This window comes from Chiroxiphia lanceolata, chromosome 2 (genome assembly GCF_009829145.1).
Source record: "Chiroxiphia lanceolata isolate bChiLan1 chromosome 2, bChiLan1.pri, whole genome shotgun sequence".
Lineage (NCBI taxonomy): Eukaryota > Metazoa > Chordata > Aves > Passeriformes > Pipridae > Chiroxiphia > Chiroxiphia lanceolata.
The window spans coordinates 9,312,934-9,340,534 of NC_045638.1; the positions used below are offsets into that span (position 1 = coordinate 9,312,934).

A 27,601-nucleotide genomic window follows, 5' to 3' on the forward strand; every position below is an offset into this window, starting at 1 on the left:
TTTGAAACCATTCAGATGTAGCGATGCTTCAAGGACCCGCGGAATTTTGTGGAGCATGGTATGTGTGCAATTAAAAGTTTGTGCAAACAAAGCGTGGTAGCCCATTTAAAATTAACAACAAAAGCAATTTGTAACTGCTCACAGTGTAAGGCTTCTGGTGAACTTTAGGCTGCATCATCCTTCATGCAGCAGGTGTTTTAATATTGCTATGCTGAGAAGGCAAGTAATGTTGCATCTGCACTAACCACAAATTAGTCACTCCTCCTGTAAACCTGTACATCTGTATATTTTTGGGTATCATGGCATGTAGGATTGCATTTGCATATAAACAGATTAAATTTTACTACCTAATTAAGGTGTCTGTGATGTGCACTGTGCTTGTTCTGAAAGTCTGTATATACTATAAACTACATTACTGAGAAACACATCATTCTGTCGTGTCTGGCAGACCTCAAATGTGTATGTATGGCATTTTGCCAATTAGTAGCCCATTTTTAACAAAAAAATATTCTGAAAAACAAAATCCCTAGCAGAAATAATGAGAGGAGCTCATTATAGGGCTCACATGACAGGTTCAGGTATAAACTCTTTCTGGTAGTGTGTGACAGAACACATTCAGAGACATATAAAACATAACATTTTTGAAACCAAATAGGAAATAGGCAACAGAGTAGTAGTTTCTTTACAGCCTGTGCCCTTGTTACTAGGTTTGAGTGTTTGACATGCCCTTTATCTAGGTCATCATTTTGCCTTTCCTACCTTATCATGCTTACAAACAATTATTCTTTTACCCTTTAGCAAGTAATGAATTATAAACACACAGAGAGCACATAATGGTAATGAAAAAGAGCACTAATATATACTAGATCCTCACAGTTGTATAAGCATGTCTGGGGCTGAAGATAATGATGTGAGGAGCGGATAGAGGGAAGGTCTCTGTCAGTCTCCTTTGTCATGCTGCTTCAATTGCTGTGACCTCTGAAAGTATTCCCTGAGCCAGAACACAGGAAAAAGTCAAACTTTACAGTCTAATACATAGGACAGTTCAGAAGAAGTAGAGTTCAAATCAAATATATGATTTTTTTCTAAGAAGTCTTTTACAGTATGGTGTGGTTTTTTTCTATCTGAATAATTACTTGAATCTATTACATGGATCTAAATATTATGACACATTCCAATTACTGCAACATCCATGATATTATCTAAGGGTGAGAACAGTTTCCTTCAAGGTGTATGTTCAGTTGTTCAAGCAGAGGAAAGAATTGAATATACATTCTCAGAGCCTGGTAGGGCAATCCAACAGTTAAGCTACTTTATAAATAGATTCACAAAATCCAGAGCAAAGTTTTTGTGTATTTATTTATTTACTACAAGTTTCTGAAAAATACGCAATTCAGAAATATCAATTACAATGTAAGGTTGAGTCCAAATGCTGTTTGTAGGATGACAGGAATCATAATTCCCAACAGGAGAAAATAAAGCATATTTCTCCTTCCAATCTAATTTACTTTTTTATTTTACCGTTGGGCACGTCCTCCCCCCCCAAGTGGTGTTGTTATTAGTTTTAGCATTATATTACAAGTACTGTTATACTGTCATAACTGGAAAAGTTTGCATTGTGTGCTACTGTCATTGTCTGACTTTGAAGGTATAACTAGGTTGTTCCTGAAGACTGTGATTGTGTAAGTAATTTTTTTTTGTTAGTAAAACTCTCAGTTTACCTCATTGTTTCTTCATGGATGAAACTCTCACCTATCTCAGATTCTGTTGTCCACTTGGTAGCCTGCTGCTGGAATTTACTAAGGACTTTTACTTCTACATCAGCTGCAAAATAAATTGCCCATACAGAATTCTGACTTTTAATTTGTCCCAGACACTGAACACTCCTGCACTCCCATACATTCAGTTATGAGGTAGATTTGTCGAACTAACAAAAAATTTTTACTGGGTAGGCGATAGATATTTCTGGTTCCTTGAAGTGCTTTATTTGTTGTGGTCTCTACTGTCTCTGTCAAAATATTTCCTTTTCTTTCTCTGTGGGTACTGTGGAGTCCTAATTGCTTTTGGTATTATTATGAAATTATAGGTATTGGGGAAGTACTGTTTCCCATGTGGCAAAAGAGAGATGGCATTTTATATGTTGTCATCCGAGAGCAAAAGTATGTGTGTAAGAAGATTTTTTAGGTTAGAATGAAGTATAAAAATATGATTAGCATTTCTGGTAGGATAGTAAAGTAAACCTGTGCTATTTAGGAAGAATGCTTCTTCTTTCATAGTATAAGTGATATATATACTAATTATTGTTGAATGTTATGAAGAATTAGGCGATTGCTTTCATTAAATTCTCTGGATTTATTGGTTATCTACACCCTATTTACCCACCAATATATTGAAAAGTTAGTAAAAACAACCTGATTAAGTTCAGCATCTGTAAACATGGCAGACAATATCCATGAAATTAATGAAGGGTTGGTTTTATTTAACACGGAATTACATGAACTTAAAGCTACTCTACTTGAAGATTAATGGAATTTTACTTCATCATTTCTTTTTTATTGAAAACATAAATTGCTCACGCAACTCCACAATAGGTTTTCTGAAACCTAATGAAAATCTGCTCACTTCATCATCGTGCTCAGGATTTTATTTCATGTAAGTCATTTTCTATTTTATGGATGTTTAGAGAAATAAACATAGTTTTCCTAAAATGACCTGGTTGTTCAGCAGAAATCCTTATTAATATCTTCTCCAGGGAAGACATATTTTTTATCCAAGAATAATATTACCTTTTCTGTGTGTGTGATGTTGCTTAGTGTTGCCATTTTGCCTTACCTGAGGGAGAATAAGATGAAATGCCTACTCTATGGCAGAGCTTAGGATGGAAAGTTATCCAAATTCCAATGAACTTGATTAAAAAGTTCCTTTTAAAGTAAAAGGATTATTCTGAAAAAGAAAAAAAAAGACACTTGCCAGATTTAGTGCCTTTGTATTTGCCTAGCTGTGTTTCTGTGAAACACTGCAGTAAGACTGTATTAGGGTTTATAAAATGCATTTGGTTAATTTTGTATTTTTAGAAAAAAATTTTTGAAAAAAATATTTTTGTTCAGTAAAAACAGAATAAATTTTTTTCTTATGAATGGCAGTCAGGAATCACTCAGTATGGTGCATGAATATGTTTTTTGTAATTCTTGTTCATCTTCACTTAGGAAATAGACATTCTTAGCTTTAGTTTTTAGCATGTTTTTATATGGAAACTGCATATGCTGAGCCTGCCTGAGTATGGTAGAGAATTTAAGAGTCAACTCTGTCTGGAAGTGAACTGTCTTCTCACTGAAGTCTCATGTAGGTTCACATAATAAAATGAAATTTATCTCAAATTTAAAAGTTCAGTTAGAAATTTATGTATATTCCAGGAAATGTTGTCAAATTAGTTTCCTGGTAGCTAAAAGTGGCAAATTATTTGAATGTTAATTAAGTTCTATTTTAAAAACTAAGATATGTTGTGCTCACCTTTTTTTAGGTCTTTTTCGAAGCTGCTGAATTCCAAGCTGGCCAATATCAAACTTTTAGCGAAATAATGCAATTGATTTTACCATAGCTTCTAAATTCCAAGGCAATTTCTACAATTCAATTGTTTCAGTGGTATTTGCCTCTCAAAGGAAAGGCTTGTACTCCTTGCATGTGTAGGAACTCATAAGGGCAGTTATTTGCTTTTGTGACACAACACTTGTGAAAATTGGGATACCTTTGTCTTCAGTAAGCTTATTTTTAATATGTTATGTTGACAATAATAAAATATGAGTTTGAATTTCATAATAAAGAAGATGAAATATATTTCATCACAGCATATTACATCTAGAGGGCATAACACCTGGAGGACTGTAAAGTATCTTTAACAGGCCTTAGCTGCTAAGACTTAAAATGAAAAGTTTGCTAAGATTTTGCAATAAATATTTGTCATAATAAATAAGTGGCATATTTGTGAACAGACTTCTGAAACTGAAGAATACATACTGTCTTTTGGGTTTATTTGACTTCTAGCTTTTCACAGGGCATTATGTTTAACTAATGTACTCTTATGTAATCTATGTTTTACTAATGTACATTTATATTTTATTCAATAATTTGTGTTTGACTGAAACAAGAGTTGAAAACAGGAATTAATTACACATTATAGTATGCTTTTTCAATAAAAGTATTTTAACAATTCTAAAATCATACTAATTTCATATTTTAATTTTTCTGACTACAGTCCTTTGATGTTAAATGTTCTATGTTAAAGAACTCTTAGTAGCCAAAAAGTTAAATTTATGAAGGTAAATTATGTAATATGACATCACCTATTAAAAAAAAAGAAAAAGAGTTACCAATTAGGTTTTCTCTCTTTGGAGCAATATAACTATCAAATGTATAAATTTATAATCTATTTTACTTGTTTTCTTTTCATTCTGACATGGAAGAGGAAACCACTTCAGTGCCGTTTTAAGGAATTTCATGGCTGGAAGTCATCTGGGTATAACTTATTGTACTGTGCCAAGGGTATATCAACCACAACTGTGCATACACAACTTCTGAGCTGGCTCTTGCTTTTTCAGACATGTTAAAATGTCTGTGTCACACAGCTCCCAAGCTGTTCACCTGGCAAGTGATTTCCTAGCAGAACTCACAGTTTATACCCTCTTAAAATGTGCAATAGAAATAAAGGCAGATACGGCAAATGGAGAAAAAACAGTAGTTCTTTAGGAAAAAACCTTTTAAGAATTTGAGTAGTTTTAAATGTTATGTGAAGTAAGAGGAAGCAGGGCAGGTTAGTACATAAGTTGTTTGTGTTTGTTGGTTTAGCACAGTCCTAACTCTGCGTTTGTTAACAAAGGGCCAAGAATTCAATTTTGTGTGAGCTACAGAGTAATTGTGTGAATGAGGGTGTTTTGAGGCATTTTGTGGAACGTGAGAGTGTGCCAGGTATAACCTGGTAGATATAACTTATTTCCTAGAGGATTTTTGCGACCATTCCTCTAGGATATTCTTCGAAGTTATTTACTAATAAAGATGGCATGACCTAGGTAATCTATCCTGGTTCTTCCCTACCCTTCCCATTGTAAAATTTCACTAATACTTTTTGCATGTTCTGAAGTCCACCATTTGTTGTTCTTTCCATCAGAGACAGAGAGGTTATTTACTTGTGGTACAAATCTTGGTGTGTGTGAAGCTTGTAAGCATTGTGTTTCCTTAAAATCTTCCTGAAGGAAAAGAAAATTATTTATTTAGAAATAGTTGTTTTCTGAACTTCAAATTCATACCGGTCATACTAGTTTTTCTGTGTTTTCATAAATCTTTTCATAATTGCATAACAATCAGCTATTCTGTGATTTGTTGTGGTTTCTTTTACTATTTTATTTTTTTATTTCTCGAGTTGTTCTTGCCTCTCTGCCCTTTGGAATTATGTCTTTTTCTACTCTTAGACTGGATTATCCTAAGTATCTTCTCCACTTAACCTCAGCTTCTTTCTTTGCCAGGTCTCTGAACTAAGGTAATTATAATAATCACATAACAGTCTTAAAGGAAATTTATCTTCCCATTAGAAGTTAAACAGTATTTTAAAAGTGTGTTAGTATTCTAAACAATCACTTCATTATATAATCTCCAATTATATCAGATTTATTCATATGAGTGAAAAGTTCTAGTTCTTCTTCCTTGCTATTCAGACTTCTAAAACCATAATGCAGTAACTGAAAAAGCATCATCTTCCCATAGATTAGCAAAAAGATTCCTGTGATGACAGTCTGATTTTGAGTTAACCAGCTGAGACATGGCAATCATCTAAATGAAGAATAATAGAACCAGCAGTTAAAAAATGAGATAGTACCTTAAAGGCAGAGTTTTGAGAAAGGCATGTGACACAATATATGTGATGTGCAGGTCACTCCCAAACATAGAGACCATCGTACTTGAAACCTACCAAGTTTATTTTCCATGGTCTATTGATGACAGATTGCTTATGTAGTAGATTAGTTCATCTCCTAGATGTCCCTGTCATCCCACCTCTTCAGTGAGTGTTCAGTGGCTAATCCTGAAAGTCTGAGGTTCTTTTCGGTGTGTGGCTTCATGCTCTTACTGAAGACACGCAAAGACATTTAGTTGCTGTGTTAGACCTATGTTGGTAAGGTTTGTGACAGTCCTTTGATCTTATTCCTCCAGAATTTATTCCTCCAACTATTAGTAAAGTAGAATATTCCCTTTGCTACCTTCTCTACCCTGTCCCGTTCCCCTACCCCTGCCAAGAAAAAACCAAAACAGTGAGATTTTGACTCTTGTGTTGCTAAAATATGCTGAATTTCTGTTCAGCATTTGGAATTTCTTTAAGCTTTGCATACTTTATATTCAGATATGTCATGCTGTCTGCAAAGCTCAAAAAGGTGAGGGGAGATAGATTCTAATGCCAAATATATTACCTGTGTTATTGTTGATTTTTTTTTTTATTTCTTGTTTCAATTCTGTATTTACTAATGTCATGAGCACTTGGTATCTGCATGGCATACTGTAATATGCTCTGAGTTTATTCCCCATGCCACGATTCCATGATTTCATCAGAAAGAGTTTAACATGTGAATTAGATGAGACCCTGAGTTGTGTCCCAGTGTGTACCAGCAGATAGATCCGTGTGTCACCAGTAGACAGCTGATAGCAGGCTAGGCTACATTTCATGAAAAGTACATTCCCTGAATAAGTGTAGAAAATAACCTAAATGGAGAGTGAAAAAAGCCCCTGCAGAAGGGGAATAGCCATATTTGCCATATTTACATTTTATTCAGCAGACTGCAAGGAATAAGAGAGGGCTGTGACATGATCATATTAAGATCTTGAGATTTTATGAAGGACATCAAGAATATTCTGAGGTAAAGGGATCTTTTCTATCTTCCAAATCTCATGGACATAGCAAATCTGCTGGATGATTTTTTTGAAGCTGTTACCTGGGAGATGGAGATGAGAAAGTGTCTATGGAGTAAAGGTGTCTGACTGAAAAATGGTGTTAGAACATCATGCTGTGGTGGGTGATATTAATAGTATGGAAGAGTGAGCTTCAAAAATGGAAGATGGCAACAGCATTAGTCATCCATTTCCTTGAAATAAGCTGTCTGTGGTGTTAAAATTCTCTCTTCTCCTTACAGTTTTGAAGAAAGTTTAGGGAAAGGGAATATCTTTCATGGGCTGGTGGCATCTGATCACCACTGTTAGGTGGTGATCTTCATTTGAAAAGGTGGCTTTGAAGGCAGAAGAAAAAAAAAAGAGAAGTTCTGGATTTCTGTCTTATGAAAGGTCACTTTTTCAGAGCTTTGTGTGCTACTGAACATTGTAGTAGCTAATTCCAAGGGCCTAAATGTGGTTTTGATTTTGCATTTTAGAAAATTGTTCGAATTTCTGTTTCCAAATTTTCCCCAGTGGAAAAAGCTGTGGAGATACAGCCATTATCTAGTTTAGGACAAGTCCTGAAGAAAAGGAACTTTAATTCATCTTACAGACTTCCCTGTTGTAGAGCACACTTCTTACCCAGGCTTGCCTGTGGGTACTATATTAACTTGAAAATTTTGAATTAAATCAATATTAGGTACATATTTACACATGAAAGCATTATCATTTAATTTTAAATTGCAGCATTTTGAAGGGCACCACTTTCATACATCGGTTCCAATTTATGTATACCAAGTAATGCAATCTTCAATGTCACTTTAAGTACTGTCCCTCTGCATGACTTAGGTTTGATACAAAATGTAAGGCACGCTGAATTTATGAAAGGTGCTCTAGGGGAGTTGTAACATCATATCCTTTAAGAACAAGGTTAAAGACTGAGGAACATTAGAATATTTTTTTAAGCAACATTATATGGAATACATTAAATAAATATTCATTGAAATGCTAGGGTTACTCAAGTATGTTCATGTACATAAAATGGCAGCTGACAGCAAGTTTATCCTGCCATGTTATGCAAAAGCACTTTTAAAAGCTGAACATATTGATTACCTTTATTGAAAAAGTATAACCCTTATGTGGAGAAGGGTTATAAGGTAGCAACCTAAAGGTAACAACTCTGGATTAATAACTTCCTCGGAAAAAGAAAATCCTTTCTTCATTGAGTATTCCTCATTGAGTAAAAATGAATATAAATGTCTGCCTTTTTGCATCCTTTTGAGCTTTTAATGTAATAAGGTTGCAACATTTTCTTAATGTGTTAGTGTCTTACAGCTTTCCACAAAAATCAGGTGCAGATAAAGTGGAGAGAGCTATCTAGAACCAGTTAAAACAGGATTTAACTTATAAATTGTTTTCAGTGGAGTCTACCTCTACAGAAAAAAATTGCAATTTTTACCTTGGACATATGAACCAATTAGATTTATCTAGTAACAATGTTAAAAGAAGTATCCAAAACCTTATTGGAAAGGGTTCATATGTCTAGGTTTATATCTGGAATAACCTTGGAGGTTTATGATAAGTAAGCCTGAAGTAATCCACTAAAATTGTTTAAAAAATGAAATTAGAGGAAAAACCTCTTTGAATTTAGCATGGTAGAGAAACTTAAAATGTCAGGAAAAGTTTGCAAAAGAAACATCAGGTCTTTTTAGTGTAGTTCTTAGATGGCTAAAGCCAGTCAAATTTGAAAAATAAGGAACATAAAGAATCTGCTTAATAACTAGTCTGTTTCACATAATTTATATAAAATTATTTATTCTGAATCAAAAAGGAAAAGCTAAATAAATATGACATACACTTATTAAATGATGATTTTTCCTGAACAGCAACTCTTGTCCTTCAGAGATGACTCTATGGGGTCTTGGTTACTCATGGATGTTGTGTTTGCATGTGAGCAGAATGAAGTCTAAATTTTGATTTTTCCTGCATTAGCATGACTGAACTCTTTACATATTGAAAGCTATTACATGTTTATATAGTGTAGAGAACTAGACAAAATGTCTTTTTTAATTTATATTTTACATTCTGTAAAGTAAAGCAATATATCTATAAGAACAGCATTAAGGGTGCCCACTCAACAACCATGTGGATAACTACCAGCATGGCAAGTCTTTTGAGGATCAAGAAATCATGCTGTGTTATTTCTTTGCCTGTTATTGTTAAAAACTTATCCTTAAAGACACATCTAAGAGTTTTTTATTTATAACTGGGATTGAATCTACTTTTTTCATTTTGTATTGCTATATTAAATCTGCAAATATTGGGTAAAAATATTGTAGAAAGAACTGGCAATAAATTTGAAAATATAACTTAAATTCAACTTTTTTCTTTAAATAATCATAATTCTGATGTCAATATGAGAAATCAGAAAAAATAGGATTTACTGATTAGGATCTATCCTAATCAGTAAAATTAGGATAAAGTCTTTCAAATAAATTGGTATTATTTAGCACTACAGTTCCAGTTTCCCCATTGTGTCCATAACCACACACCCTGTACACCTCCAAGCCCCCCCAAAAAACACCCTAGAATTCTACCATTTTCAGGAGATCAAGCCAAATCTTCCTTCATCATCAGTGATGTGTCATTCAGCTGAATGATAGGCAGCTCTGTCCCAATCAGGAGAGAAGAATATTTTCTATTTATAACTACTGATGCTTGACAGCACATTTGATGGCTGGTGTAGCAGACACAGGATGAAAGGTAATTTTAAGGAAAGGACAAGGAAAGGGGACAGAGAGATCAGAAATTTCAGCTTGTGACTGATATGGTCGTAATGTATTCTCATCCAAGTGAGTAGAGAAAAGCATCTTGTGAGTAGAGGGAAGGGGATTTTGCGACTGATAACTCTTCTGGACGTGATACAAAGTACTAGATTAAAAGTGTATGGCTTACAACACTGATTTGTTAAGTAGGATTTTATAGCATTTTTAAAATTGCACAATAAAATGAAGAGATGAAGCTCAGGAGAAACAATTTATTTGCATCCCTGAAGAGAAATAGGACAAGACTGTAATCCAAACAAAAGAATGTTTTCTGGAAGAAAAGCTGATGATTTTGGCATTTCATATAAGTTGGAATGAGGTTTGGAAGGGAAGTTTGAAATTTTAACCTGAAATGTTTGTTGAGGGTTCAAGTTCAATTTTCACGTAAATTGTAGTTTAGTTGTCCTGTGTTTTAAATAGAGAACTGTCTATTCACAAATGTAATTACTGTAGATAAATATTAGTTAAAGAAATACATAAACATTAGTTAAAGAAATTGACTTGTTATTGAATATTGGATACAGAAATATATCTCATTTTTGATTTTGTCATTCCCCCTAGTTCAGGGTAACTGCATGAATTAGAAAGTACACAGCTTTCTATGCTTCCAGTGACTTCATATTTAAAACAAAAAATTACAAAATAATCAGGGAAATTTCTAAAAACTGAAAATAAGTAAGCTTTTTCATAGTGGTCCTGTTTTAATGTGCAGTAGCTAAGATGTGGAAGATACTGGTTTGCCCTAACCATCACTGACAGATGCTTGACCCTAACTAGTCAGGGCGAAATCCCACTGACCAAGGGAGAGACTAGAAGAAAAGATAATGAAGATTAAACATTGAAGTAGATGCATTCTTATGTTTAGAAGATTTTTGCTTGCTCCTTTTTAGTGGAGATTTCTGTCTGAAGTATTGACTACAATTTGTTTTGTTTGTTTTATGAGATCTGACAAGATCATGACCTGATGGTTGCATAAAGCAGGCTAAGGATTTTTATTTGTCATTGAAGCCCCAGAGTGAGAAGATAAGAGATACAGGCTTAAAGTCAAGTGGAGTTTATCTCATAAGACATCAAAGTACGGTGCTCAGGCCCTAAGAAAAGATTTCAAGAGCATTAAAAATGTCAATGAAAGTTTACAAAAGTAGAGGGGAAAAAAAGAGTACCAGCTTTTTTTTCTGCCTGTTTCTTAAACGTGTGTAGAAAACAGAAATAGACAGATATAACCTCATTCTGTGAGTAGAGAATGAGCCATCTCTGTGTTTCAGCATGAGTGTATTGAGTTTACCTCCATTGCCTGTGTTTTTTCAGCCTTGTTTCCCCAGCATCTGCTATCTGGTAAAATAAAAGTCTATGAAAAACCCTAACAAAAAACAGTGAAGGAAATTCCCAAACTTGTGACCTTCTGCTCTATACATTAGCCAATGAATTTCTAATACGAAACCTGTTTTCAGAAATGCAAGTTATTCTTCAGTTTGAAACAGGAACACTGAGATACAACTAAAGGAAATGTCAAAAGCATTTGTTGTTAATTTAGTCTGCTTAGGTTCTTTTTTGTTTGTTTATTTGTTTTCAGGGAGCTAAAGATTCAGTAGATTTTTATAGCTTTGGAAGTGACTTCTGAATATTCCTGAGAGTAAAGACCTAGCTTCTGTCTTGTAGGTTGCCTTAGGAAGAGAATAAATTCAGAGTAAAATAAGGATATAATTACTTGAAAATGAGAACACTTGCAGTAAATTGGCTTTGAGCTGGCCCATTCAAATGCGTTATATGGGTAAAGACACAAGGTGGGACTCATCTATAAAATCTATTTGGTATCTAAGGGAGTAAAAAGCCCTCAGTTTTATGTTCTTAACAGTGCAAGTGGGCAGCAAAGCAACCATTCCAGATATGTTTTCACTGAGTAAAAGTTGACAGAACATCAAAGTTTGTACAACTTCAAGGCTTAATACTAAACAATATTTTCAGAAATATTTGGTGAAGAGTTCAGCTGGAAAAATAGAAAAGATGTTCCTTCAGCAGAGAATTGTCAAGTTTGTATCATGTGTTAAGGAAAGTGTTTCCACTGAAGTATTTTACAGTTTTTAGGTAAATGCCTGTTGAAGATGTTATACCAATAATATTGTGATCTAAAATGTAATACATGTAATATTGAAAAATGAGTACAAGATATTCCCTCCCAAACATGATAGGTGTTTTACAGAAGGGTAATCTGTGAGCACTGTAGTTTATGTCTCCAGAAGAGAGATGAATCTAAACATTTAAATGCATATAATGTACAAAAAAAGAAATTAAGGGTTTCTAACATAAAATGTTTTTTATAATTGAAGTAAAAACTAAAAAGAATGCAAGTTGGCCTGAAAACTTTGTTTTTGAGATATGTCAGGAGTTCAAATATTTTTAAGCAAATTGAACAGAATAAATTAATTTATATATCAAAGGAAGAAGAGAAAAGGTAAGTAGATTATAAATTTTATATTACTGCAATTATGAAGCACAGAAATTTGATTCAGGAAAGTTATGAGTACAGAGGAGAAATCTGTGGTCAGAGAGAACAAAGCAGGCTCTAAGTCTATATGGAAAAATAGTTGCAGTATAGATGTATTAACTGCTGGAAGGCAATATTGTAATTACAAGTAATAATGCAGTTCCACAAAAATTGTGGTTGTGCACTAGGGAAAAAATGAAAGTACCTCCTGGAACACTGGAAATACACTTCCAGTTGGTCAATTATTTAGAGACAGAATGTGATACTTAAAATATCTGTCCTAGGGAGGAGAAACAGTATTTAAAGACTTTTCATACCTAAACCAAGCCTTTTCATTACATCCCATTCTTTCTCTCTCTTCATGGTGAGAACTAGCAATTTCTTTCTTTTCTTTGGTTACTGTATTTTAATCCCATCTTCAAATGTTCCCTTCTCTGCAGCTTGGTTTCCTTAGAAGCCTTCAGAAAGGGATCTTAGACATAGATTTGTGGATAATCAGGGTACTATGTGAACCACATCTGCCTTATCACAGCTGCTGACTTTGACAAAGAATTCAGATAGTTTTGTGTGTCCTGGCTTCTCTCTTATTGTGATGCTTAATAATTTTCTTTGGACTATATAAACAAACTCACATCTGTAATTTCTTGGTTTATGCCAGAGACCTGTCTGAAAATTGGGAGCACATTCTCTGCCTTTTCATGTCTTTGTACCCGAAGTTGACTTACTCAAGGAGTCACATGCTGGTTTGCACCACCACGCTTTAATACGTGAGGTTCTTTTGAACCACAGACTTGCAGAATCATAGAGTTGTTTGGGTTGGAAGGGACCTTAGAGATCATCTTGTTCCAACGCCCCTACCATGGACAGGGATACCTTCCACTAGACCAGAACCATTGGGCAGACACTCTCCTGCCAAGGTGATTTGTTACTTTCCTCTTTATCAGACTGCTCCAAAACCTTTTCTGCTGAAACCTTAATGTGGGAGAGTTCCTCTGACCGTTCCCTTCAAAACAAGCTCCAGAGTGGGTTTAGGAAATCTCTGAACTCCACTGTAACAAACTCTACTGCAGAGAATTAATTTAGCTTTTCTGCTGCAACCTTATCTTACTTGAGCATTCCTCTTCCACCCTGATCATCTATTAGCTCTTCTGAGTTTGGCAGGCTACCAACTTCAGATGTGTTTGAAAAAATTTTGCTTCTACTTTTTTAAATCTTTAGCTAGTTGTCACTCAAGAGGGTGAGGGTTTTTTAGGGGGGAGATTTTTTCTTTGTTTTTTTGTTTGTTTGTTTTTGTCTTGTTTTGGCTTTGTTTTTGTCTTGTTTTGGCTTTGTTTTTGTCTTGTTTTGGCTTTGTTTTTCTTTTTTGTTTTTCTTTTTTTTTTGGTGTTCTTGGACACCAAAACACCTGTTTGAGGACAGGGTGGCAGCCTTATCAATTTTCTGTTCAAATAGCAGTATATGCTCTTTTCTGCTTTCCTTAACTGTACAGAACATTAATTTGAAGATGTGTTGCTACAAATACCTTTATTCTGCAGTTTAATCACATATCCTGGGTAAATGGAACTTTACTGTTGGTGTTTTCCTTTGTTGTTTCATACCTGAATTTTATAGCTTTTCCTACAGTTTGAATGCGTTCTTGAAGGATGTGTTTACCCAAGCTATGGTCACTCTTTGATTTTCTTTTGGTCTTTACTTAAGAACTTTTATTTCAGCTTCCAGGTAGTATGTTCTGTTTTGGTGTAAGGTGATGCTCCCTTCTTACAGAAGTCATCTCTCTTCCGTATACTATTTTTTTTATGTTTTGTAATTGATTAAACTCAGGGACATGTACATGCCAGAATCCTTTAATAGACATTCAGAAGATGTCTTTACCTCAATGATGTTAATTTTTATAGATTTTAAGATACTGAGAATATTCTAGACAGTGGAAGGCTGGTATTCTGCTGATATTAAAAAACAGTAAATTTTATGCATATCAAATTAGCCTGAACAAAATGGGTAAGTTAATACAAGATATATTCAGTGAAAATTTTAAGGAAGTAGTAGAATTAAAACCAGTCAGACACAGTTTTATTTGAAATACAGTTTAGAAATAGTCATATATACAGAATGAGGAACTGCAGCAAGGAAAGCAGTGACTCTGAGAAGAGCTGGGGTCACAGCAGGAGAGGAAACCAGTAGGAGCTCCCAAGACTAATGCTGTGGTAAAACAGGAGTGCCAATGCAGCTCTCTAGTGTATAATTCAGGGAAGCGTGAATAGGAGGATTAAGGCTAATTTCATCTCATACAATATACTGACAAACAGGAACAGTGCAAGTAATTCTTGGGTATGCATTATTAAAAGGTGCTGAACAGCTGTTTATACTTGCAAAAAACTTACCACATGAAGTATTTCTGTCGTGAAGATCAGGCCATATAATGAGAGACTTTGGGCCCAATCTCTTTCACCTCTCTGAACAAGATTGAAGGGATAATTTTATTAACACTCACAACTATGTTCTAAATATAGGAAAATGCTAGATGCTTAATGCCAGATCTCTTTAATCAGAAAAAAGTAATTACAAAATAGTTTGGCTGGACATTGAAGCAAATCTAATGGAAATCAGAAATTAGACTTATATTTAAATGTCTTCCAATGCCAGTAATTAGTCACCAGAACAAACTGCTAGTGGATGTCTTCAAATCAAGACCCAAAGTCTATCTGGAAGACATGTTTTAGCTTGACTGCAATTGCACAGCAACAGTCCTCTGTAACTGAACAGAACTTAATTTCTCTGGTATACCAAAGCTTACATTAGAGGAACTAATTTTGATTCAATTTTGCTAGTTATATTGTAAAATGATAAAAGTACTGTCAATCTGATATGAAATGTTAGTTGCAAATCAGTAATATTCAAAATTCAGAAAAAAATGTGATAGTCTAGGAAATTAATTTGCTAAAGTGCTATTTCCATTTCATTGTGTACATATTGATTTTGTTACTCTTTTGAATCTAGACAAGAAAGGATTAGGTAGTGCAGTTTGTTGACAGTGATTAAATCAGTTCATGATTTGCTTTGTCTCAGTATGAACAGTGACTGGCATTTCTGCTAAAGATTCAAATTTCTCATTGATTTGAAGGCTGCTAGGATTGATCACCTCATAGGATAATTTATAAGGCATTTTGTTCTTTTTAACATAGGAGAATGTTCTTCAAATTGCAAAGTGTGGTTCTCTCTAAAGATTAACAGCACACCTGCGGCACCGGAAAAAACAGTAGATGTGAGATGCAGAGCTCTGGTAAGGTTACTCTAAACATTTAATTTTCTTTTTCTACTGCATAAGAAGAAAAATGTAATTTTTATTGTTGTTCTGGCTGAGATCACAGAGGATTAATCAATTTTACTGTGTGACCACACACAATAACTTTTTGAGTAATAAAGCTCAACACTTACTAAGACCTCATTTAAGCTCAGTGATATGAACTAATATGAAAGCTTGAATCAAAGTGTCTTCTTTATCCTGCTTGAATAATTACACCTTTATTCTGCTGACATCTGCTTCTAATTTTGGATATCAAATAAGGCCGAATTCTATAAAAACTTCAGTTTCTATACAGTCCATAATTGAATTAGACTCTTTTGGTACCCACCATCCTTATGTATGCCAAATTGTTATTGTCATTTAAATTTCATTAATAATTGAGATGCATTTAATCGTGTTTGTATTACTAGATGAATACATACTTTCACTCTCAAAAATAATTTAATTATGTTAGCCATTTTGAAGAACAATTACATCATAATGAGTAAGTTGTATGTTTTAAGTCCCTTAAGTATGTAAAGGTAAAAAAATTGTTTAGTATGTTTGCTTAATTAATACTGTTTCTGTTTTTCACAGATTTGTATTTGTATTTATCTTTGATTTATACTTTGTAAAGTTTTTATTTTCAGAACTAACATTGTTCTTATTTTCTGTAAATGCATATTTCCTTTATCATCCGGACATCCTGCTTTCTGCATGAATTCTAAGCAGCTAAGAAATGCTGCCTTTAATAATGGATGGTGGTAACAGGTTCTATGAATAGAAATGTCTGGAATGGTATTTTTCTGCAGGAATATTTTTGAAAATTAAAATATGTGATACAAGTACTAGGGGAACACCTCTTCCGGTCACAGATGCTGGGAGGGGAGAAGAGTCTCCTAAGTTGACTTTACATGTGTTTATAAGGGGGAAAAAAATCCAAACCAGTAAGCATTTCTGAAAATATTTGAGTATCATGTTCATGTGTCACTTCTAGTTTGCTCTTCTTTCCTTCAAGTATAGTATTCTGACTGTAGGGGTGAGAAACAGATAATGATGTTTTCAAAGTCTTGGTGTTGGGTGAACATGTTGGGAGGTGTCTGGTGCCAGTAAGAAGCATAAAAAGCTAGACTAAAAGTGTGATTTGAGACCTTGAACAGAATAGCGTAGGGTTTTATCCTACAGGATCATGATTGTCTTGTATCATTTTCTGATCTGAAAACACTGGTAAAGTGGTAAAAAGGAAAGCTTGATGTGAAGTATGTTATTGACTCCTATTGTGTAATAAATTCTCAAGGTGCATTTTAACTCTTCTTATAAATTTTAATCTAATCCAGTGTGAAAACTTGCAAAAGTCACCGTAAGGTTCAAAATACTTCTGCAATGTTCACAGAAATGAAATTCTTGACCTGAATGGGGATAATTTGGGTAATTCCTTTATAGGAAGATGAGGAGGGTAAAGAAGTAGATATACCTCTTCTTCAGATCTCTGTAGAAAATGCCATAAGTAACTTTTTTATTGATGAATTTTGAAGATGACATAAATATTTTTGACTAACAAATAATACACGTGGATACTATTATGGAATTGTGATTACTGAATTCCCCCACCCCACCTGGATACATGCCAGGCACTTCATTTTAGAGAGGGGGATCTTTCTGTCTCTAATGTAAGTGACTGGAATTATCCTAACTAATGTCTCACTGGAGGCTCAGTGTGAGACCAGGAAAAACAACCAATACAGTCCTTGACTGCTGAAAAATGGTTTAATATGAACAGAAAGCAAATAACACCATAGGTGCTGCTATTTGAATGTTCAGACCTGGTTCTTGAAGGTTAAAAATTATATTGAAATACTGGAAGAAAACCAAAGAAATCTACTAAAAGCATGGGGGACTGGAAAAGCAGGCCTTGTCATATGAATGCTAAGCAGCTCTATCAACTTAATTTGCCAAAGAAAAAATGGAGAAGAAATGTGATCATCTGCTAAAGAATATTGAAATGATAATGAAGATGTCTCAGTTTTGCTGACCAACATGCATGAAGAGCTAGCAGCCAAAAATTTGCATCTGAGAATTATTTAATCTTGTGTGGAATGTTCTAGTAATGAGAACAGTAAAACATTGGAAGATGTTACTAGTGAAAACAGTAGACAGAGTCTTGTAAAGCTCAGGACTTGAAATTGCTTCAAAAGCTGATAAATATTTAAAAAAGCATAGTCACACACCTTGTGCATCTGCTACTTCAGTGAGTCAGATTTAATGAATACATTGATCCCTTTTTGCCCTTGCAGTCTTCTTCCTTCCTGGCCTTTGGAAAGAAAGGGGTTAGCAGCATTTAACTTAAAATACTAATAATACTGCTTTTGGATGGTAGTTATAGCTGTATCTCATCATCAAACGCAATACAAATTTATCCTCAGCTTGACAAAAGTACTGTTCCTGTCTTACACAAATGATCAGACTTCTGAAACATCAGAAATTGGCTACAGCAGAGGTAAAGTTGCCAGGACAGAGTTTTTAAATGAACAAGGTGTAACATCTTGCTTTTTTTAAGGGTAGATGTGTGGCCACAGTGACTGCCAGCCCACAGACAGTGAGGGAGTCCCTAGGGAGGTAGGGCTGGTGGACATCCCAGGGACAGTGGGCAGTATGGGATCATCTAGACATATGTCACCTGGACACCATGAGTGCTATAGACATTAATGAGACTTCGATGAATATATTTGCTTGCAGATTCCAGTTTTATGTTTGAGGTTTAAAAGTGCTTTAGGCCAGCTCAGCCTTTTGTACTTCATAAATGAGTGTCTGTCTGAAATGCAATGCCTGTGACAGGGGAATAACTCATACCATTTGAAAAGGGGTGCCCAGATGTTTGTATCAGGATTCAAGCTGAGTTTGTGACTTTGTACATGTTCTGACCCTTATGGGTGTCCTGAGGCACTGGCATTGGTTGATGCTGTAATAGGAGTATGCTGTTGAAAAATGCAGAGAATTTTGAAAAAACAAGTTTGTCCTGGCAGCACCATGCAGTTGACTGCAGCTCAGGTCTTGGTGTCAGGACAGAGTTCCTTTTTTCTGCTTTAAGTGCATAAAATCAGCTGAAAATAAATACCCCAGTTAGGTCTGTACTGCCCCCATCCCAGACTTATATGACTTTGACAAGTCATTGTGTCACCATCCTTGTTTAATTTGCTCAGAATTTTCTGTGCTTTCATCTGTCTTTCGTATAATGCTTAATTATGATTAGATTCATGATCTTGAATTGGAACAACACAGCATTTTCCAGTTACATTTACCTTTGGTTTGCACTGTTACTTGTATGTCTTAACATCCTTAAGGTGCAAAATTTCAATATCAAAGGGTATCTGCAGATATGTATCTGAAAGACTTAGAGATAATTAGGTTTAACTCAAGTTTTTAATAAAATATTTGCATTTTTACATTGTCAAGACCCATCTCACTACATATCATTTTTAGATGTGTTCTTTCTCTCAACCTAAAATTCAAAGTAGAGATTGCTTACTTAAATGAATCAAACCCAGTTTTACGCCGCTCAAGTCTTGTTAAAACTCTTTTGACATGTCATAGCAAAAATCATCTAAGCTTGTACTTTGCTAATAAACCAGATTATATTTAAGCTATTTAATGGAAATAGAAATATTGCATAAGTGTACCGTGTTGAAAAAAATAATTTTAAATTCTAGTCTAATTTCAGTTATTTTAATCACTGTATATCAGTAAAGGAAATATCCTTGTTTGAATAGAAGAATTCATCTTACTGGAAGTTTAAATTCAAATTCTATTGTAGTCCTTACTCTTCAGTTGATAGTATAGGTTTCTGGGAAATAGATGAATAAACATTTCAGTTAAGAGCTCAGAATTTGATCCATAAATTGAAGGAAGTGGCTTTTTAAATTTAAAAGATAATAAATTTTTTCCTAGTTTTTTAAAAATAGAAACTCAGTAATTCCTCTAATTTGAAACACACCTGTCTCTAAATTGAATTAGATTAAATTGTTTTGGTCCATGTGACCATTAGAATTCCTACCACAAATTGCATGGTATGATACAATGCTTTCAAGGTCAATATAGTGTTTGAATAAGAAACATAATGTGATCTCATTTTCTTTTTATATGTGTATTCATTTTTTTCTATGAAAAAAATTATAGTAAAAAAGAAAAAATTACCTCAAATTTGCTCCTTAATGTGCTAATACTGTTTTATATTGTTATGTTTAGAGGTTTTGGGACAGAGAAGCAGTGCCACTTCTCAGCTTTTCTCTGTGACCATTAGTACTCAAGGTATCTCCTGTGTTGGATACATTCATGGTGTCATTACTTTGCAAATAGGAGAATCAAATATTGATTTTAACTTTTGTTGTGGTAATTCCACATGCTTGTATTTCCAAGTAAGGGGGTGGATGACGGTCTGTTTAGTGTTCTGTTAAACTTCTTTAAGGTAGATTTATTTCTCATTTTTCTCCCCCTGTGTTTTTTGTTTGTTTGTTTGTTTTTTGAGGTGGAGGGTGGAAGGTTGGATGTTTTCATGTTTGTTTGCCTTTTTTTTTTTTCTAGCCTGGACAGACTGGTACATGATTTCTGATTTCCATTTGAAATTATTCATGTCGTAAAGCATATAGCTTGCTGATCTGGGTATTTTTTCTAATCCAGGCCCTGAACACTCTGAAATACACTGCTCACCATTCCAGAAATAAGAATGACTTTACTGAAACAAAGGGAGATTATCCAGCTGCGGGTTTATTTTTAAGTCCTGTGTATATTAATAGAAAACAGATCAATTGGTGAAGCCTGGATAGGTTGTAAGGATGCATTCCAGCAGTGAAGGATTCCTGCCCGCCTTGATTGTTAAAGCTTGGTAAACAGGGGAGCCTTTACAAGTGCTTAGATGATAAGCCTGTGTTTCAGAGGAGGGATATAATCAAGCATTGTTAACACTGAAATAACCCAGTCAGTCCTCGAGCTGCTTGTGAGGAACACCCCCAGCTTTACCTCACAACTTCATCAGTCATTGCCCAGACTCAGACTCTCTTTTTGCCAACTATCATAATGAAAGCAACCAATCTACATTCTAAGTACATGTCTTTTGTCGGGGTCCTTTGCCTTTTGATCCACCCTGAGAACCAATTCCAGCAGTTGGCATTGCTGGCCTATGGAGAACATTTCCCCACAGTCATTAAAAACTCCATTGACTCTGCTACGTAAGATTTCCATAGCACTGTGCTGGACTTAGTTCCAGGAAAGAAATATCAGATTTGTGAGGTGTCATTTCCTGTTCTATAATTTTAGAAAATCATTCTAAATTCTATTTTGAACTGCATGATGTAAGGGAGAGTGTTGTTGGAGACCTGTCAGGTTTGGCTCCCTTTCTACCAATGCAAATTACAGGTTGCATTTCACCCAATCAAGACTGTCAGCTCCCTTAAAAGACATCAGCTAAAAACCAGTTCAGGGAAAAAGGGAGAAAGTACCCTCCTGTGATCATTGTCTGCTCAGGAGTTTATTAAATTTTTCTTTTATGAAAGCATTAACATATTTTTATTTCATTTTGTCTTGTCTAGACCAGCCTAATAAATCTCAAAGGCGTGGAAAAAACCTGTAACAGTGGAGGTGATATAGGATGCAGAAGTGTACTTTCAAATGTATATTTTAGTTTAAAAACAATTCTAAAGTACATTTTAGTAGTTATGTGAGTTTTACTCTCTTAGCAACATCTAGATAGCACAGGCTGGGTGAAACCATTTTTCATCAGTAGCTCACAGCTTTTCAAATTCAATTTGAATTCTAAGAATTGCCTGTGCAAACCTCATGAAGTTCAAAAGGGCAAGTGCAAGGTCCTGCACCTGGGTCTGGGCAATGCTAAGAACAAATACAGGCTGGGAAGGTAATGGACTGAGAGCAAACCTGAGGAGAAGGACTTGGGGGAGTCGGTGGATGAGACCTCACCATGTGTGCTCACAGCCCACAAAGCCAGATGTGTCCTGGGCTGCATTACAAGCAGTGTGGGCAACAGGTCCAGAGAGAGGATTTTACCCCTCTACTCCACTCTGGTGAGACCTCACCTGGAGTGCTGTGTCCAGCTCTGAGGCCCTCAAACTATGAAGAATGTGAACATGTTGGAGAGAGTTGAGAGGAGACCACAAAAGTGATCAGAGGGCTGGAAGCACCTTCCCTGTGAGGACAAACTGAGAGAGCTGGGGTTCCAGCAGCCTTCCAGTACTTAAAGGGAGCTACAAGAGAACTAGAGAGGGACTTAAGGGCATGTAGTGGTTAGTCAAGGGGTAATGACTTCAAACTGAAGGAGGGTAGGCTTAGATGAGATGTAAGGAAAAAATTCTTTACTGTGAGGATGTTGAGGCACTGGAACAGGTTGCCCAAGGAGCTGTGGATGCCCCATCCCTGTTTATGACCAGATTGGATGGGGTTTTGAGCAATCTGGTCTAGTGGAAGGTGTCCCTTCCCATGGCATGTGGGTTGGAATGAGATATCTTTAAGGTCCTATCCAACCCAAACGATTCTGTGATACTCCTTAAACTCTTCGCATGCAGAATTGATTTTGCATTCTAATGGATTTATAAGCTGTAGATCAGAAGTAGCACCCTTTCCAACTCAATGATATTTTTCTTCTCATGGGATATATTGGCTCAAGGAATAGCCCCCTCAAAATTCTTGGCAGATCTTTAGTACTTGGGAGTCATGCTTTGGGGACTGCAGAAGTAGAACCAATGAATGGGAGATGTCAGTCTGTTTTAAATCCATAGTTGTTTTACACTGAGCCACTACAGTAAGAGATCTCATAAATGAGATCTTGAACTTCTTCTGTTTAATTACTTGAAGGGAACCCACAAGGACTGATGCATCTGTGTTAACTTGTCACTACACAGCAAGAGCATTTTTTGGGTGTCTCTACTGATTGTTCCCACTTACTGCTCCTTTGTTTGTATTACACAGCAGTCCTGGAGTGCATGTAATCCATTTGGTTTGGATGTAATTTAACTGGAGAATATTTTTCATGTACTCATCTAATGTTCTTCAACCACTGGTGGGTGTTTATGTTCATGGGAGTGAAATAGAACTGCTCATAATAGAACTACTACGGGCACTTGCATGGTGTAGATTCTGAATCCTCACTGCAACTGGTTTGCTTTACATGTCTCCTCCTTCTGTGTCTCACTACACACTAATATGGACAGACCATAGCACCCAAATCTTTGTGACTCTTCAAGTCTTCAAAAAAAAACTGCATCATGTTTATTCTAACAGGAGTTTGCATTTTGTGGTAACTGAATTATGTCAGTCCACAAATATAAAGTAGAGAGCTTGTTACAAATACCACTGCTGTTAAAGCAGAACCAACTTAGAACCTAAATTGTCAGTGTTTCCCTTATTAATTTTTTCATTATTTATTTAAAAGCAAAAAGCATATAATTAAGAATATTTTGTAATTATGTAACTTGGCAGTTGAAGGCAGTGACACATTGTTTTCATAGCTGTGGTGCATTAATTTTTCCGAAGTCCTAAACTGAACTGTAGTCTGAATATTGTTACATATGGCTCATACTTGGATTATGTTCTCAGAAATTGAGTAACCTGAAGTTATGAATCATGCCCTAAGATCAATTTTTATCATATGCTTTCATGACAATTGCTAGCATAAAAAGTATCACTGTAAAAGAACCATGGCAATATGGTTGGGTGGAAGGAAAAACAAATTTGAGAAGGTAGTGATTATTAATCCCTCTAAATAGCAGTTTGGCAAATAATTCAGACCAGAACATATTTGTATAGCTCATTAAAAAAAAAAAAAGCTAAATTATTAGAAATGTTAAAATGTGAGTGAAAATTTTTGATAAATATGTAGCAGCTGCCAACCCCCTCCTCTCATCCCTACAGATGCATGAATCAGTTCTGTGATACAGTGACAGGGAGCTAATGTAGATCACAAAATGACAACTGAACTGTCACTAGCAGCCATTGAACAAAAATGTGAGGTTAGGTCTAAACCAAGTAATTAGAGGGGATGTTTCTTCTCGATAAGTGGTCATATCTATGAAAAATAACTCTCAAGTGAAGAAAGAGAGTAGCCTTGTAAAATAAAACTACTGTGTTACTTAGTTCATAACTGCTGTTGCTCCTGTGGCTTAGGAATCAAAACAAGAGGGGTTTTTTCTCAACCATTAAATACAACAATTCCATGGAAAAAAGTTCCTTTTAAAAAAAATTTGCCCACTGATAGTATCTGAAATACAGGTTGTGCAATTTAGTGGATTAGGTAATAAAGTAATATTACTGAAAGGAAAAGTTAATGTTTGAACTCTATACCCTGGATATGCCTCTGTAATAACTGTCTTTCTAACCAGTGCTAGGAACTTATGCTAGATTTTTAACTCAAGACAAAACATTGTTGTGTATACACTCTGTAGGATTGGGTTGGGTTTTTTTTTGTGGTGTTCTTGGGTTTTTTTGTAAATAATAGTGAGAGGAACCTGAAAAACAACAGTGAGAATTTCTCAAAAGATGTAATTAAGTATAAATTATTAAACCATGCTTTGAGGATCTTACAGATGATGATGTGTGAATTTTTCTGTGGAAGTCTAACTTTCAAACCTGTCCTACCATTTTTTAGAGTTGCCAAGAAAATTGGTGGTACTGCCACTGGTATTCCCCGCAGTGATTAGTGAATTAGTGAGAACTCACTGCTTTCCCTGTGTAACATGAAGAAAAAAAAGGATCTAAATTATTAATTCCACTCCTATAAATGTTGTTCACCTGTATAATAGGAAAACATGTATTTTACTTAAGACTATTTTGGCAGGGATACTACACTTCTCACAAAATCTAGCAATATCCCCACTTCTCCCAAATAGTATTGCTGTGTTCCCACAATCAGAATACTGCTTAAAAATTCTGGAGTGAAATTCAAATACTATTTTATAGTTGCCCATCTGTAGAACGTGGGTTGAAGCAGCTGCTAGTTCTTTTCTGCTGGATTTCTATGGACTGTATGCACAGCTTCTGAAACAGCAATTGATAATTAAATGTCATCATTACAATGAGCAACAAGTTTATTCATGCATACAAATATTTTCATACAACATAAGAATCAAAAACTTTAAGTATATAAAAATAGTTGATTAAGAATTTGATTTGAAAACAGATGCCATCCTGAATTTTGAAAAATGTCATCAGATCAGGAATTACTTGTTTTACGTTATACAGTTTTCTTTGATGTTTTTACTTTAGGCTAAAACCCTACCTATTTTAGATGGTTTGGCCTACTGAAAAAGGAATCCAGATCTTTCCTCCTCTATTTAAATCAGAGTATGGTATGACTGTGTAATTGTGACGATATGAACGTATCTCTGGCACTTCCTTAATTATCATTCTCACTAGGAAGGAGAGACCACTGTCTGTTACTCTCTGAAAACTGTTCTTCAGCCTTTTAAAAATAAATTTGCTGCTGGATTTGAATTCCTGGTATAAAGGTAGATGAAAATCATTGAAACTGAAAACTTAGAAATTGTTAGTTAGTGTTCATTATCCATTAATTAAATAACACTTCCAGTTATCACAAATTGTTCGCACACTTGCAGGTATTTTTAGTTCTAAATGCAGAGAAAACAACCATATTTTTTAATTTTACCAAATGATAATTATTAATATCCACAACCATGGACAACATTGTAACAATTTACAATTTTAAAAATGGTTACTGTGTTTTACTTTGGTGTTTACTGTGTATTTCCTCATGAGGAACTGTAGTACAGAGGCATAATTTAGGCTGATAAATTCATGGTCCTTATCTCAGATTGCTTAGAAAAATGGACTGCAATAGTTACTTTGTCTTGCAAATATTCTAATGGATTTATTTACATTGAATGTAGAGGTCAAGAAGGAAGCTGATTCTTAAGTTTGTATGTAAAATGTCTAAAAGGCTGACAATTATTGCTTTGAGCACCCTTGCTCATTAGCAGTTGTCTGTTTCCTGGAGAAAATTCTAAGTGTATATCGCTGGTTCACTGAGTCAAGAGACTTTTTTGATCCATCCAGATATTTGAAAAGTAGCATTTGCTGTCTGGAGAGGAAATATCTAATATGTGAGCTCCAAGCAGGATCTGTAGAACAGGAGATAAGCCAGAGGGGAAAGTCTGTTTTGAACAGTGAATTATTAGTTTCTACTTTAATAAAACGAAATGCCTGGAAGGGATTGAGTTTGGTTTCCACATAAGTGCGGAGACAACAGTTTTATCTATTCTCTGCCAAATCCTTCCTTTTTTTTCCTCTCTCTCTTCAAGTCTCTGAAAACCACATGAGTACCCAGAAGATGGTAATGTATCTCTGAAACATATGTTGTCCATTTGCACTTCCATGAGATGACTTTACCCAAGTTGGAGCTTGTGCTCCTGTTGCTGTTTTTAATGGCTCCCAGACCAGTGCAACTATTGCACTGGTTCTGAGCTACTCAGTGGTGGTGGCACAGTGTTGATGTTTACACACAGCTCTAAGAATAGGCAGGGTGTTTCCATTACTGTTTCCAACCTTCAAACCTTCTCGGTTTTGACAGTCTAGAAAAATTAATGCAACAGTCTGTTGTGTGGGATCCCCACACAGCAGAATGTGACTGTAGGATGAATATAACAATTAAGAAATTGATATTGTTTAGATTGAAATCTCAGGAGGATACCTTTTACTGTTTAGCAGTTAGAGGATGACGTAATGGCTCATGTCCAGATACATGGATACGCCAAAAAAAAATATATTTCAGGTAGTTGTAATTGCAGTCCTTTCCTTCACAAGGTGATCTGCCAGGTACTCAAAACTGAACACACAGGAATATGGAGAGATCAGTATTTAAGAGCTTTATACTCTTGCTCATAGTTCCATGATTCTCTAAGAAACACTTTCTTCAGGATCTTCCCCATGCAGAGGGAGAAGCTGCTTTCTGGTTGACAGCAGAATTAGCACAGAGACCCAGAGAAGGGCAAATGTGGGCCTTGCTTCATACTGCTCTAATTTTTGATCTTTCAGAGATTCTAGGAACAGATATCAGTCAGGAAAAAAATATATTTTTATGTTAATTTTATTAATAAACATTGTTTGTGATGTAGTGAGCTTGCATTACTTTTGTAGAGCAAATACTAAGGGAGTGAGTGGGACAGATTGAAGATACCTCTAGCATTTCACATATAGAAATCAAAATTAATAATGCAGCATGTACTGTTTTATGTGAGAGTAATCTGTGAGCAAACTTCAAGGACTTAAAAGTTAACATTTCTTAGAGCAACTAATAATAAGACTGTTTTCAAAGTTGATCTGATCTTATAAGTCATAGTAAGGCATAGAACTAGATAACTCTTATAGAGATTGTTCCTTTATATATATTTATATATATTTCTGTTTTCAGAAAAGCTATGAACATTTAAAAAGTTCTCTTTGCATTACAATACTTTCTGGCTCCTGAGACTGCAGAGATATGCCAAAAATAAAAGTTGGATTTAAAGAAACAAATGTTAGAATTTGAGAGGGAAAAGTTTTGTCTAGAGGCATTTTACCTGTCAATATGAACTTATTTGTAATTTTCTACTCTAAGAAAATTCAGGAGAAAAATTTATTCTCAGTAGAAACCCTGACAATTTCAGTTTTGTTTAGAATTTTCTCTACCTCTATATATTTTGTAGCAGTGATAATTATGGTACAGGTCTTTTAAATTGTGAAGAAATGCCTCCTTAAAATTCTACTTTTAGGCCAACAGGATGAGAAGAGTCGCAGTAGGTGCAAGATCTAAGACAGTCAAATTAATTAGCATTTTACCTCTGCTGATTGAGTAACCTGATGGTAGGTGGTGTAGCTGAGATGTAAATTACCTCATTAGTATGGTCATAAAAATCCAAAAAATGAGGTATTTTTGGAGTTGGTTACTAGTTTTAAAAAGTAAAGTACTTTTAGTTAGCTCATACCAGTATGAGCTGAGAGTAGAGGCACAGAGTGGAATATGTGCTTCCACGTTTAGCAGCAGTCATTAAAGTTGATGGAAGTATTATAATAATTAGTCATTGTTGGTGGTTGTAAGTTTATTTTTTA

The 27,601-nt window shown here is 35.0% G+C and overlaps 1 protein-coding gene across 3 annotated transcripts in view; it reads left to right on the forward strand.

Annotated features, from left to right (window-relative positions):
- Positions 1–27,601, forward strand: part of CFAP47 (cilia and flagella associated protein 47) — a 278,312-nt gene that overhangs the window by 157,921 nt on the left and 92,790 nt on the right. For all 3 annotated transcript variants that reach the window (XM_032680035.1, XM_032680036.1, XM_032680037.1), the window contains exon 51: positions 15,399–15,496. In XM_032680035.1, coding sequence (XP_032535926.1) covers positions 15,399–15,496 — 98 coding nt within the window. The remainder of the gene's footprint in view (positions 1–15,398; positions 15,497–27,601) is intronic.